We start from the raw sequence: 15,075 nt of genomic DNA on the forward strand, positions 1-15,075 counted from the left end.
GCGGACGCCCGGACGGATGATCGGATATGCGGCCGGATACTGTGAGTACTGTTGGCAACGGCAGAAGATATCAGGCTCCATTTTACTTCTAATTATCCCCTTAGCTGTGGGGGGGTAAATTCACCCCATCATTTATCATATTTTCATGAACAAAATTCGAAAGCCTCCCTTTCCTTCTGTTTTTACCCCCTCCCCCATTCTTACGACCCAAGCAATAACGAATGTGAAACTAGAGACTCTGCTGAAGACAGAGGGTCAGTTCCTCTTGCGACAACATTGGGGAGGTGGGGGAAACCCCCAGCTTGCTGACACTCATATATAAACGGCTTTGGATTTACAGATGATTGGACTACAACCTGTGTATTGTAATGCCCCCACAGCGCATTTATGTAGATACTGCAGGGCTGCGGCCCCAAATATCCAGCACACTAGGATGACTATACATTCTTGCGGCAAGAGACTCACTCAGACAGAGCAAGAGACACATAGGACATCCTCTGTGACTCATCCATGCCTCACGCAGTGAACAATCGCCCCCACTTCGTATGCAACCCTTATTTTTTTCTTTTCTTTTTTATATTGAACGTTCCAGCTCATAATACCCCAAGTACTGCACCTTCAGCAAATGTTGACAGCTGGACGCTAACTCATATAATGGTTGCTGGTTTAAGTAGAACTCCTCCAGTCAGTTTGGAAGGCTGGAAGAAAATCCGAACAATGGTTCATGGGTACAGTATGCTTTCGCCAAGTTGGGGAGGTGAAAAGCTGGGAGGGAAGAGAAATGCTAGATCAGTAGATCAAAGCATTGGGAAATGTTGCACCGTTGTGCGCAAGTTATTGTGTTGGGAAAAGAACCTGAAATTATGTGGTTATTTTATTATTGTGGTGAATTTTAGAGATGTCCTTAAAGTGTTTAGGCAATGTGTGTTGTTGAGGTGCGCTACCCTGCCGGTATATGTGTCCCCTGTAAGTCATGACCAGCGGGACAGATATTAAATTTATGACTTGGAATGTGCGAGGTATGCGGGATAAAATTAAACGTACAGCTATACTAACATTTATTAAAAGACAAAAGGCAAATATTGTAGCACTGGTGGAGACACATGTCACTGGCCATCTGCAGGCAGCGCTGCGGCGCCCCTGGGTGGGATGGGCATATCATAGCACACATACGAACTTCTCCAGGGGGTTCACGGTGCTAGTGGCTAAACCCACCCCGTTTGAATTGATTGCATTGGAGACTGACCGGCAGGGTAGATATATATTTATACATGCACTTGTTGGGGGAACCCCCTTGCTAATCATAGCAAGCTACATACCCCCCCCATATAAATCTGATGTTGTAACAGAGGGCCTAGCGTTTATAGCGCAACACCCAACAATATCAATGCAGCGTAACCTGTGCCCATCAATGCAGCGTAACCAGTGCCCATCAACGCAGCGTAACCAGTGACCATCAATGCAGCGTAACCAGTGCCCATCAATGCAGCGTGACCAGTGCCCATCAATGCAGCGTGACCAGTGCCCATCAATGCAGCGTGACCAGTGCCCATCAATCCAGCCTGACCAGTGCCCATCAATTAAGTGTAACCAGTGCCCATCAATTCAGTGTAATCTGTGCCCATCAATGCAGCCCGACCTGTGCCCATCAATGCAGCCTGACCTGTGCCCATCAATGCAGCCTGACCTGTGCCCATCAATGCAGCCTGACCTGTGCCCATCAAGGCATAGGTATGATTCAGATATCATATCTATGCCTCCAATTAGCCCCCCCCCCCCAATCCAGCACATCTATGTTCTCTATCCCCCCTCCATTCCTCCCAGCACACATCTTGTCTAATACTTCATTGTACCAATGCCTCCAGCACACTGTCATATTTACCATTCTTCTCCTGCAGCCACGAGGGTGCACACTGAGGGCAGACCAAGAGGGTTTGAGCCTGCCAACTTAGGACTGCCTTGCAGAGACATTTACCGCCTCACTCCTTAGATCTGTGGCAGGTGGGAGGCAGAGAGGGGCGGTCTCGGGCATCTCTTTAACTTCTACGGAAGTGCACACTCTGTGTGCCTGTGGGGGGTGGGGATGTGCGGCAGGAGGATGGTGGAGAGGGGCGGTCCTAGGCGGCTGACTGTTCGTATTGAAATGGCCACGCTGTGAGGCTTGCAGCGAGGTGGGGGGCACTGGCTATACATTTCTGGGACAGCACAGCCCTGTCCATACTCGCTCTCCTAATTTTTTCACTCGCCATATGCGAGCAGGCAAGCGCAAATTTTGGGGGCTGCCTTAAACGCTGTTTTTCAAATTTTCAGAAAGGACTGTAATATTATATTATGCACGATAGAGTCCCTTATCATAGGCAGGTAGCTTGATACAAGCTACATATGTCGCTGGGCATTCACTAACAAATTTTTCCTTCTAAAATTTTTGTTATGAGAACTTTCATTTGATTTTCTAATCATTAGTGGGGTCAAATCAACATTCTTTTTCGACCACAGTTAAGGGTAAAATTTGAAGGAGCAGAATAAAAAACTTTTCTCAATCGAACAACATTTCAGGCAGTGTATGTGGTTCTCATTTTAAAATGGAACTTTAAAATCAAGTGACATTTTCGAAAAAACAACATTCATCCATTCATCAAATGTATAAAGAATATTCGTACGAATATTCCCATCCAAAAATCATTACGTGTATGGCAGTATAAGACCTTTGGTAGCAGCATCATGCTTTTTTTAGAATCAGTCATGATAGTTACATAGTGGGGTTAAAAAAACAAAAATTAGCTCTTTATAGTACAAAGAGCAGATAATCACTACTATAAGAGGATAATTTATACTGTAAAACATTGAAAATAAATATATAACTTATATCATATATGTATATGTATAAATAAATATACCCAGAAGTAGGATATACAGGGTAATTTAACTGGGTGTCAGACATGAAGCTAGACTTTTTTTCATGGATATAATCATTTTAAAAATACAGTAGTGCACAATACCTAGGAGTACAAATACCTTTGCAACTTCATAAACTGTATGAGTTAAATTACTGCCCGCTCCTGTTCAACATGCAGCAAAACCTTAAGACATGGTCATCAAAGCGTCACTCTTGGTTGGGACAATTGTCCCTCTTTAAGATGGACATCCTTCCCAGATTTCTCTACATCTTTTAAACAATTCCGATTCTGGTCATACATCTTTTTTTCGATTGGTGCGCTCTACATTGCTTAAATTTATTTGGCCTAGATCTTCGGTTAGACTTTTGTATGATATTCTGGTGAGGAGGCGAGATGCTGGTGGAGGAGGTCTACCCCATTTGGAACTATTATATACTGCGGAATATTGGACTGGTTCCACCATGGTTCTCTTGAACAGTGGGTCACTTTTGAGTTGGACCTATCGCCGGTATCTTTGACTTCCCTTGCATGGCTGCTCCCAATGGACCACCTGCCTCTTACACAGCTAAAACTCCCGCTTTCCTCGCTTTTATACGTTCGGGACAAGGTAATTACTACATGCAGTATATCTTCCCGCCCCGGGCCTCTTTCCCCGATACTGGGCAAACCGGAGTTTCTTCCTGGGCTGTCAGATAAGGGTTTTCTTTGTTGACAATCACCTAATACATTTCCTTTCCGACATGTGCTCACTCTGAAGTGCATGAAACCCCTGAGTGAGCTCAGCACTGGCCATGGAGATTGCATTTATATCTCCAACTACATCATTTTTATGATGGATTGGGCAAGGAGCGGCTTTGTAGGGATCTGACTATGTCTGAGGAGCTGTGTCTTTCTGATCAAAAATGTACACATGCCCTTTCTAAAATATATGGAACCCTCATATCCCATGCATTCCCCCACCACCCTTCTTATACCCGAGATTGGGAGCAAGAATTAGGCAATGAATTGGTTCCTGGGGAATGGGATATAGCTTTTTTCTCACATTTAAATCAACCTTAGCTTCCTGCTCACAGGAGTGGAATTATAAGATCATAACCAGATGGTATCGCTGTCCTGCTGTAATAAACAAAATTAGCGCGGCCATACCAGACCATTGTTGGAGATGTGGTGAGCCTGGTGGTACACATCTACACATATGATGGTCCTGTTCGGTAAAAAAACAATACTGGTCAGCTATATTTCACCTAAGCCATCTGATTAGGGGTAAGATTTGGCCTGAGACCCCAGAGGTTGCATTTCTATCCTTGATTCAGGGATCAATTACATTGATTAAAAAGGAAATATTTAGATTCTTGCTGATGGCAGGTGGAGCTCTGATCCCTAGATATTGGAAATGGGTAGCAATACCAACAATCCATGAATGGGTAGCGGAAGTAAACTATACCATGCATAGGTAAGAGCTGAATATTTATGTGAATGTGTATGTATAACCTATGTATATGAATGCAAAAATATTATATATATATATATATATATATATATATATATAGTAAACATACCCAGACGTAGGATATACAGGGTATTTTAACTGGCTGTCAGAAATGAAGCTAGACTTAGACTTTTTTCATGGATATAATCATGGATATAGTGCACAATACTGGTCAAATTTTACTTTAAATGTAATGTCTTCTATTACCTCCAGTCTATCAGCCTCCAGCTTCTCTGGGTTCAGATGCTGATCTTCCCTGCACAGAGCTCTTAAAGTGATTGTAAACTTTGAATTTTTTTTTTTTTAAAAACCACCAATTTTGTTCTACTTGTTCTGTGTAACAGTTTTGCACAGAGCTTCCCTGATTCTCCTCTTCTGGGGTCCCCCACTAGCGTTTCTGGCTCCTCCTGCCTTCAGAGTGCCCCTATAGCAAGCCGCAAAGTATAATATAAAGTGCCCCTATAGCAAGGAAAAACATTTCTGCCTTTAGAATCACTTCCTTCTTCTGTCCAGCACTGCATGTCCCATGAGGCATTGCTCCTCACACATTCACAAGTTTTCAGGCACTTACTGACATGTATGGAGGGTGTAGTGAGCTGTATGTGTGCTGCACTGTGTATACTGACATGCATGAACAGTGTACTGAGCTGTATGTGTGCTGCACTGTATTTCCTAAAATGTAAACAAATAATGTATTCTGTATGCATGCCAACTAATTAATTATGACAACGATTTTCGAAATCGATTATGTTGATTAGTCGTTTCAGCCCTACTTGATACCCTTGCCAAAGTACCAGTGCCTGATACTGATGATGACAGAAGAGGGTGCCAGCATGAGGGAGAACTCCTACCTACACTGTGTAAAGGCTCATTTACACTTGCTTCGGCTTTAATACACATAGCGCCTACCACTTCAACATGCTTTTTTTTTTGTTTCTGAAGCTTTAATGAAGCTCGGCAAATGTCCTGTGTGTGTTGTAGTGTGTAGTAACCCCAACTCAGTAGTAACCCCGCTCAGCAGATCCCCAGCTCATTAGTACCCTTGTTCAGCAGATCCCTGGCTCTGTAGTACCCTCAGCTTTTCCGATGCCCCACTCAGTAGTGCCCCCAGCTCTGCTGATCCCCCGCTCAGTAGTAACCTACAGCTCTGCCATTAGCAAGCATTGTGATAGAGCTCTATGGAGGCTTTGGAGATGCTTTGAAGCACCAAGAAAGCGACATGGGGTATAATTTTTGAAGCATAGTAAACACAACAATGTGAAGAGAACTGTAAGCTAACTATTTTGTTTAGTGAGAGGTGGTTTGATTAGCATTCATCGTGCTTTAAAGGGTTGCTAAGCACTCACTGTTTAATTTACAGTGTCCCTTCTATTTCTGTATGTGAAGAATGGCACTGCAGATATTTTAATTAAAAAAAGGAAGTACAATTTTTTCTAATCTATATACAGCAGTCACATGACCCAGCACTTTCTCTGCCTGTTTGCAGGGAAACATATGCAGGAAGAGCTTCTAGTTCTCTGATGCTGGTCACATGTTCTAAATAAAAAAAACAGCCTTTGGGATACAGAGTAGAAGTAAATAAATAATATCAATACACCATTTTAAATTGGCATACAAATATATATTTGAAATCCAATCTTTATTATTTTGTGGAAATAACATGGTGTGGGTGGATTTCTGCCAGTCACAGGCTGTGTCACACCCCTCCAAGCCTGCGTCCTAGAATAAGAGGGGGTGATTCCTTCAATAATCTATATGCAATATCCCGCCCCCATTGTGGAGGGGGGGAGTGGGTTTTCATTTACCACTGTGTATACGCCTACATGTGTGACTCTATAGCCACATGGGCTGCTCAGATGTGATAAGGAGGAAATGGTCAGCATAAAAACTTACTGAGCATGTGCAGTGTTGCCACCACAGCTGCAAAATATCTAGCCGAATTGGGGACATGGACAGAAGGTGGAAGGAGAGAGCAGCAGGATCAACACAGAATACAAAAAACGAATTTCATAGTGCCTGAGTGAATTTAAACAGCATGTAATACACCATTTATTGATAGTGTTTTTTTGGGTTTTGTGGCACTTTAAAAAAGCGTATCAAATGGCACATTTTGAAGAAAGTGTAAACAAGCCCTAAAAGTATTTTTATTGTTGCCAACATTACTCCAGTACTGAAATTAGAAGTGAGAGAGTAGGGTTCTCCTGCGCTTCGCTACTCAACCATGGTAAAAGGGGATACCAGCACTCAGGTGGTTTTAAAATGCCTGTGGCTTTTTTAACCAGTCCGCCATAGAGAAGGCGATCACCCATTTGTTGCAAAATGAAGGGCAAGTAGATGGTACAAACTCAATGTTTTGAGAACCGATGCGCATCGTCTGGCAACAGAGTTTATACAGATAAGGTAACAAATATCAAATTAACCTGTCTGATTTTTGTTATCTCTATCATAGTATAACCGAAGGTCAATAGGAGATTATTCATAAAGCATACTTTTCATACATCACTCCAATTAGACAACGATTACCAGAAGACAATCAATATTTCTACATTTCCCATCATGTGTGAAAAATAACCATTAAACACTGAATATCTTACCTAATGGAATTTGAGTAGGCAACCCAGCTTTTTCATTTTCCTGTAAGGAAATACAAAATACATTTTTTTTATGCAAATCTATATATAGCAATAATGAACAATCTGCAATCTGAAGATTAGATTGATTCAGAGGCAGAAGAGAGGTCTGTTCACATGTTTATTTAATTTGACTGTATTGTAAATTATCATGGCATGGCAATGGGTCATAAAGTACACAATTTTCACAAGAAGATTTCTGTAAATGATATATAAATTGCATCTAAAGCCATTTTTTCTTAGGTGATAAAATGTGGGAGGGTTAAAACCTCTCTCAGGTTCTATCACAGCACAGAGTTCTGTGTTTACAAACACACAGAACAGAGATCCAGCTGTTTCTCCTCCCTAAAAAGCAGGAAGAAGAAAAAACAGCCAGATCTGTGAATAAAAGCAGCATACATTGCACTTGTTAGGCACATGTTTAACCCCTTAATGTTAACCCCCTTCCTAGCCGGTGTCATTAGTATAGTATTATATCTGATTACTGTATTCATGTCACTAGCGATGTCAGTGTGTCAGTAAGGCAGGCCATACATTATGCAATTTTATTTCCTGCAACCACAGGCAGCAGGAAAGAGAATCATTAAACTCCTCCATCAAAACAGTCAGAGCTATTGGGTTCTCCTGGCGGGGGGATGCGGGGAGCTGTCCCCGCTGGGAGAAAACAGTTATGACTGATAGTGGTTATAGCCACTGGCAATAATCACATGCTAAAAGTCCGACATGTTGGCTGTACCCAAGTCAATCGATGGCTCGTTTTGGGTACAATCAGCCTGCCCATAGATGGATCAAATCTCAGCTGGTCCCTGCTGAATCGGCTGAGATTTGATCCATCTATGGCCGGCTTCAGTGTCCCTCCCAGCCAGTGTCTATTAGCACCAGATTACTGACCACATTATCACAGTCTCACGATAAGTCACTGATCATCTCCATTATCAGTATAGCGTTTATAGCTGCATAAATTCCAGTATATATACAGTGGGGAAAATAATTATTTGATCCCCTGCAGATTTTGTAAGTTTGCCCACTTACAAAGAAATAAAGGTTCTATAATTTTTATCATAGGTGTATTTTAAATGATAGAGTCAGACTATCAACCAAAAATCCTGAAAAAAAACACATGATACAAATGTTATAAATTGAGTTGTAGTTCAGTGAGTGAAATAAGGATTTAATCCCCTACCAAACAACAATAATTCTGGCTCCCACAGACTCGCTACAGTATGTGCTCATGTGGTACACATGTTAGTCTTGTCAATTTAAGAAGGTGCTCCTAACAACAACTCGTTATGTCCACAGGATCTTTCTTCTTTTCAAACCTCACCATCATGGGCAAGACCAAAGAGCCATCAAAGGACGTCAGGGACAAGATTGTAGACCTACACAAGGCTGGAATGGGCTACAAGACCATCAGCAAGAAGCTTGGTGAGAAGGAGACAAGCTACAGAGCTTTCGAAATCAGATATACAAACTTGTAATTGCAGTTAATTTGGGGTATCTATAAAAGCAGAGTTCTACATTATAATCAGTCTGTACAGATCATGAAATTAAATATACAAAACAAATGGCAGTCCATAAGGGGTACTTATTTTAACCACATTGAGTGTGTCCCAGCAAGGCACCCCAACCAGTTTTGCCACATCTAGGTGGCCACATCAGGAGAACAGGAGATAAGACAGATAACAAACCAGACTTCTTTAATAACCTTAAATATTCCGTGTATAAATACATTAAGAGGGTAAGCCCTCTCTCTGGGACATGTGTGGTAGGAGTAGGGCCACATTGGGATATCTGCATGCACGTATTCAAGGTAGTTTTAATACAGAATTTTTATTTCCAGACAGCAATATTTTTATAGATCATGACTAAATCAATTCTCAGGAAAGATTGAGAGTGTAGGTCTGAGAACTTTTTTCTTTGCTAAAGTTAATTGTCTGCATTATTTTAATGCAACATTTTTAGATGCTGTATATGTGAAGGAGTCTTGTTTACAACTACATAATTTGTAAATCTGCATACAATTACCCACTCCACAAGTGGAGAGGTCTTCCATAGATTGTATGATAAGCGTGTATTCATTTTTGTTTCACGATTAATAAAGTGATTTTTGATATGAGTGCAAAGTACGGCCTTTTCTTTCATTGGGTGTCAGAAACCATGAATCAGACCGAGACAGAAGTACAGTTAAATTTACACTTGTTTTATAATAAAAGTAAACAGAAGAAACGTAGTCAAAACATAGCCAAAGTTCGCAAAGTAAGCAGGACTAACGAGCAGGATATCATCAACAGGTGAGTCACTGTGGAAAGTTAGAAGCTGGCAATTAGCCGACAGCTGAGCGGCCAGCTCAGAGAAGGAAGGGCTGAGTCAAGCCCTGACATTGGGTTTATTTCAAGTTTATATTTGATTTTTTTTTGTAGAACTTCAAGGCCCTAGGGTGTTGATCCAATTTTTGGTTTACAAACCATAGTACAAAAAGGATATTGTTTATGCATGTCTCATATAATAAAACCAATCTGAGAGTTTTGGAACACGTTAATAAAGCCCTTACGAAAAATGATAATGCAAATTCCCACCTTATATGGCCATCCAAAATAACTGCAACTCTCCATAGTGCATGTATGTTGGGAGAGCTGCAAAATTACCTGGAAACATTTTATACGTTTTTGCCACTTAGATGGACTTCTGGAATGCCTGCAACCCAAGCTCATCTGCATGGACACACAAGCTGAGTAACATCACCTGGTCACACTCAGGAATGTTTTTATGACAAAGAAGTACGGTGAACAAGCAAAAATGTGTGTTTATTTTTTTTTGGGGGGTTATACTTTAAGTTTTTTTCCACGTTTTAAAAATATTTAACTTCATAAATAATTATTTTTGTTGTATTGTTTTTAATATAATTTTTTTTTTTACTTTGTAATTTTTCATGTACTTTCATTTGCTTTACTACTTTTCTTTTTTTGTTATTTTTTGGGGGGCATATGGTAATTTTTTTTTCTTTTCTACATGGTATAATATGTTTCTATTCTAGGTTTCTGGAAACAGGACAGAGTTTTGTGTCTCTCCACCACAACTTTCTACTGGATATGAGTACAGTGGCAAAGGTAACCTGGGAAATCTGGTGTTGTGAGGGGAGCTGTATCATGTTGTAATGCCTCAGCCAACAGAAGATATGTGGAAAGATGTTGCATATTAATTTTTGGAGAACGTTTCCCAACTGCAAAGGAACCCTAGATGGCAAACGCATTAGGGGGAAAATGCCTCCCATGTCAGGTTCAGTGTATTTTAATCACAAAATATACTTTTTGATTGTCCTATTGGGATTGGCAGATGCCCACCTTAAATTCAAAATCATATGTGTTGATGTTTGAGCCTACGTCAGTCAGGGTGATGCAAGAATCTTTAGAGAGCCTGCAATAGGATGCCAGCTATATGAAGGACGTCTTTGGATTCCCCAAAGAAGGCCTCTCCCATGCACAACAGAGTCGAGTCTGCCATTTGACATCATGGCAGATAAGGCTTTTGGACTACGGAGAACTTAAAGCGGAGTTCCACCCACTTTTACAACTTGGTCTTAAAGAAAAGTCTACCCCACGTTTTGCATAAGGATTTTTTTTTTTCTTTCAAACCTTTTCTGAAGAACTTAATGTACTTCCGTCTTAGCTCGGCTGTAGCCCAGTGATCATTTCCTCCTGCCCCCCGCTGCCTTCTGGGATCCGTGTATGTCCCAGAAGACAACGCGGCCATTCAAAAAGACTCACGCATGCGCAGTAGGAAACCGGCAGCGGAGCCTGAAGGCTTCACTGCCGGTTTCCCTTAGTTACAATGGCAGCGTCTGCACCCTATCTGACAGATGGATCGGCCTTGGGGGGCCGACATCGCGGGCTCCCTGGACAGGTAAGTGTCCTTATTACAGAACCTTGCAAAAGTATTCACCCCACCTTGGCTTTTTACCTATTTTGTTACATTACAGCCTTTAGTTCAATGTTTTTTTAATCTGAATTATATGTGATGGATCAGAACACATAAGTCTAAGTTGGTGAAGTAAAATTAGAAAAATATATACATAAAACTATTTTTCAGAAATAAAAAACTGATAATTGGCATGTGCGTATGTATTCACCCCCTTTGTTATTGTCAAAATTCCACGTACCAGACCGATAAGCCCGATAAAGCAGGGGGAGGCCTCCCTTACGTATCTGGTTCCCGGCCCCTGGTAGTATGGACAGGAGGCACGGGAGCACAGAATGGTATGAGAGCCTGGCGGGTTAGCCACAGGAGGATCCCGGTAAAGGTGGTTCTGGAGATCACCAGTCAACTGAAGCACAGGCAGCAAGTGCAGAGCAGGAGTGGAGCAGGCAGGTCGGGTCACAAGCAGGGTTGGCAACAGGCGGGCAACGCGGTACAGAGGAGCAGGCAGATTCGTAGTCAGGACAGTCCGGGATCGGTGGCAGGCAGAAAGCAAGGATAATCAAAGGCAAGCCGGTGGACAGGAGATCAGGTTCAAACAGGCAGCAGGAAGCAGGTGCAGGGATACAGGGAGCTTAAGATCGGACAGCACCGAGCCCCCTGTGCAGACAACCTAAATAGGCAGATTGGCGCAAAACGCCGGGCGCGCGTGCACGCCGGCGCGCGTTCCCCGCACACACGCACGCGCCCGCCAGCACCTGCGGCGGCGCGCCCCAACGCACCCCGAGGCACACCAGCAGCGCGCCTGCCCAGGTGAACTCTCTGACAGTGCCCCCCCCTCATGGGCAGCCTCCGGATGTCCAACTGAGCCAATTTGGTGGTGTGGGTACTTCTGAAAGTCCTCAGAAGCTCTTCGGCATGTAGATTGCTTTCTGGCTCCCAGGAGTTGTCTTCTGGTCCGTACCCCCTCCACTTGATTAGGTATTGCAACTGATTGTGTCTTTTACTGCAATCCAAGATAGCCTCCACTTCGAACTCTTCTTCGTTATCAATAATTATGGGCTCCGGTGGGTCAGTACTTCGGCCAGCAAAGGTGTTGGGTATAACAGGTTTCAACAACGATATATGAAAGACCGGTGAATCTTCAGGGTACCAGGTAAATTGAGTTCGTAGGCTACGTTGTTAATTCTCTTCTTGACTGAGAACGGACCCATAAATTTAGGGCCCAATTTCCTTGAAGGGCAGGCCATTCTTAAATTGGTTGTGGACAACCAAACCTGGTTGCCAGGTTCCAGGATGAGCTCTCCCCACCTCTTCTTGTCAAACATTTTCTTATTATACTCTTGGGTCTTAGCCATGGTTTCCTGCAAGAGTTTGTTGTTGGTAAAGAACAAGTCCATGGTTTCAGAGACCGCAGGGATAGCACATTCAGGTAAAGACCTGGGCAGGAAGGACGGGTGGAAGCCGTAATTGGCAAAGAAGGGCGTTTGCTTAATGGCCGAATGACCGACAGCACCGAGACCCCTGTGCAGACAACCTAAATAGGCAGATTGGCGCCAAACGCCGGGCGCGTGCCCCCGCACACACACACGCGCCCGTACGCCAGCACCCGCGGCGGCGCGCACGGGAACGCGTGCGCCGACGCGCCCCAACGCCCCCCGACGCACACCAGCAGCGCGCCTGCCCAGGGGAACTCTCTGACAGTTATGAAGCCCATAAAAAGCTCTGGTGCAACCGATTACCTTCAGAAGTCACATAATTAGTGAAATGATGTCCACCTGTGTGCAATCTAAGTGTCACATGATCTGTCATTACATATACACACCTTTCTGAAAGGCCCCAAAGGCTGCAACACCTAAGCAAGAGGCACCACTAACCAAACACTGCCATGAAGACCAAGGAACTCCCCAAACAAGTAAGGGGCAATGTTGTTGAGAAGTACAAGTCAGGGTTAGGTTATAAAAAAATATCCAAATCTTTGATGATCCCGAGGAGCACCATCAAATCTATCATAACCAAATGGAAAGAACATGGCACAACAGCAAACCTGGCAAGAGACCGCTACACACCAAAACTCACAGAACGGGCAAGGAGAGCATTAATCAGAGAGGCAGCACAGAGACCTAAGATAACCCTGGAGGAGCTGCAGCGTTCCACAGCAGAGGCTGGAGTATCTGTATATAGGATGACAATAAGCCGTACGCGCCATAGAGTTGGGCTTTATGGCAGAGTGGCCAGAAGAAAGCCATTACCTCAGCAAAAAACAAAATAGCACATTTTGAGTTTGCAAAAAGGCATGTGGGAGACTCCCAAAATGTATGGAGGAAGGTACTCTGGTCTGATGAGACTAAAATTGAACTTTTTGGCCATCAAAGAAAATGCTATATCTGGCGCAAACCCAACACATCACATCACCCAAAGAACGCCATCCCCACAGTGAAACATGGTGGTGGCAGCATCATGCTGTGGGGATGTTTTTCAGCAGTCGGGACTGGGAAACTGGTCAGAGTTGAGGGAAAGATGGATGGTGCTAAATATAGGGATATTCTTTAGCAAAACCTGTATCATTCTGTGTGTGATTTGAGGCTAGGACGGTGGATCACCTTCCAGCAGGACAATGACCCCAAATACACTGCTAAAGCAATACTTGAGTGGTTTAAGGGAAAACATGTAAATGTGTTGGAATGGCCTAGTCAAAGCCCTGACCTCAATCCAATAGGAAAATCTGCGGTCAGACAAAGATTGCTGTTCACAAGAGCAAACCGTCCAACTTGAAGGAGCTGGAGCAAGGAGGAATGCCAACAATCCCAGTGGTAAGATGTGGCAAGCTCATAGAGACTTACCCAAAGCGACTTGAACCTGTGATAGCTGCAAAAGGTGGCTCTACAAAGTATTGACTTTAGGGGGGTGAATAGTTATGCACATTGACTTTTTCTGTTATTTTGTCCCATTTGTTGTTTGCTTCACAATAAAAAAAAAAAAAAAAAAAATCTTCAAAGTTGTGGGCATGTTCTGTAAATGAAATGATGCAAATCCTCAAACAATCCATGTTAATTCCAGGTTGTGAGGCAACAAATCATGAAAAATGTCAAGGGGGTTGAATACTTTTGCAAAGCACTGTAAAAGTCAGCAGCTACAGTGTTTGCAGCTGCTTACTTTAAAAAAAAAAAAGAAAATTTGCAGCTAGAACACTGCTTTAATGCGACCCTACAGTGGACAGGGTCTTCAAACCAAGCCTCAAACAAAAAGTATTTAATTACCGACTGAAAAGTGCCCATCGAGTTACGGAGTGTGCATTTGGCACATGTACTGCAAAATGGTGAGTACTGCTTTCCTGCATGCAGTTGGATGTTGGAAATGCAATCAAAGGGTTGCTGGTCTGCTGGGTGCTCCATAAGCTAGTCAAGAGAGACTACTGTGAACCTGTACCCCCAAAACCCTGCTAAGGATGTCCAGTTTATGGACTTGAATACCACTGCATGGGTCACAAGCATTCTAAATCAATTTTCAGATTTCTTTCTTTCTCCCAAAGGTCGAATGTCTTGGCAAGACAAAAATGTTTAGTTCAATTTCTTATTAGATTGTTCATCTCATCAATGTTTGTTTTTGCACAAAAGAAAGAATATATGTGTTCTTCCATTATAATACATTTTTGTAATGGCTAGTGTGTGTTTTTTTTTTTGTTCCCTTGTTATCAAAGCAGAGTTCATTCGTTGGTAATACAAATTTCAGAGTTCAGTAGTTTGTAACGTAGATAACTGTGCGTTACCAACTACCGAACTTTGCCTTCCAAACTTCTGAACTCATCATTCACAGTTTATTAGTTTGTAAGGCAAAGTTTGGCTTGCAAACTACTGAACTGTGAATGCAGAGGTTTACGAGGAAAAGTTCAATAGTCTACATTACAAAACTACAGAACTTTGCCTTCCAAACTACTTTTCAAAATGTTTGGTGTTTTTTTTGTTTTTTTAGCAAAACATAAAAAACCCAGTCGTGAATTAAATGCCACCAAAAGAAAGCTCTATTTATGTTAAAAAAAATGATACAAATTATTAATAATTATTAATATTGCTATTTTTATTATACAGGATTTATATAGCGCCAACAGTTTAGGCAGCGTTTTAAAACGTGAGGGCAAATAGTACAA

At 42.5% G+C, this 15,075-nt stretch overlaps 1 protein-coding gene across 2 annotated transcripts in view; it reads right to left on the reverse strand.

Annotated features, from left to right (window-relative positions):
* Nucleotides 1-15,075, reverse strand: part of B3GLCT (beta 3-glucosyltransferase) — a 1,077,075-nt gene that overhangs the window by 740,675 nt on the left and 321,325 nt on the right. For both annotated transcript variants that reach the window (XM_073613355.1, XM_073613354.1), the window contains exon 3: nt 6,981-7,020. In XM_073613355.1, the coding sequence (XP_073469456.1) occupies nt 6,981-7,020 (40 nt within the window). The remainder of the gene's footprint in view (nt 1-6,980; nt 7,021-15,075) is intronic.

The sequence above is a fragment of the Aquarana catesbeiana genome, linkage group LG02 (assembly GCF_042186555.1).
Source record: "Aquarana catesbeiana isolate 2022-GZ linkage group LG02, ASM4218655v1, whole genome shotgun sequence".
Classification (NCBI taxonomy): domain Eukaryota; kingdom Metazoa; phylum Chordata; class Amphibia; order Anura; family Ranidae; genus Aquarana; species Aquarana catesbeiana.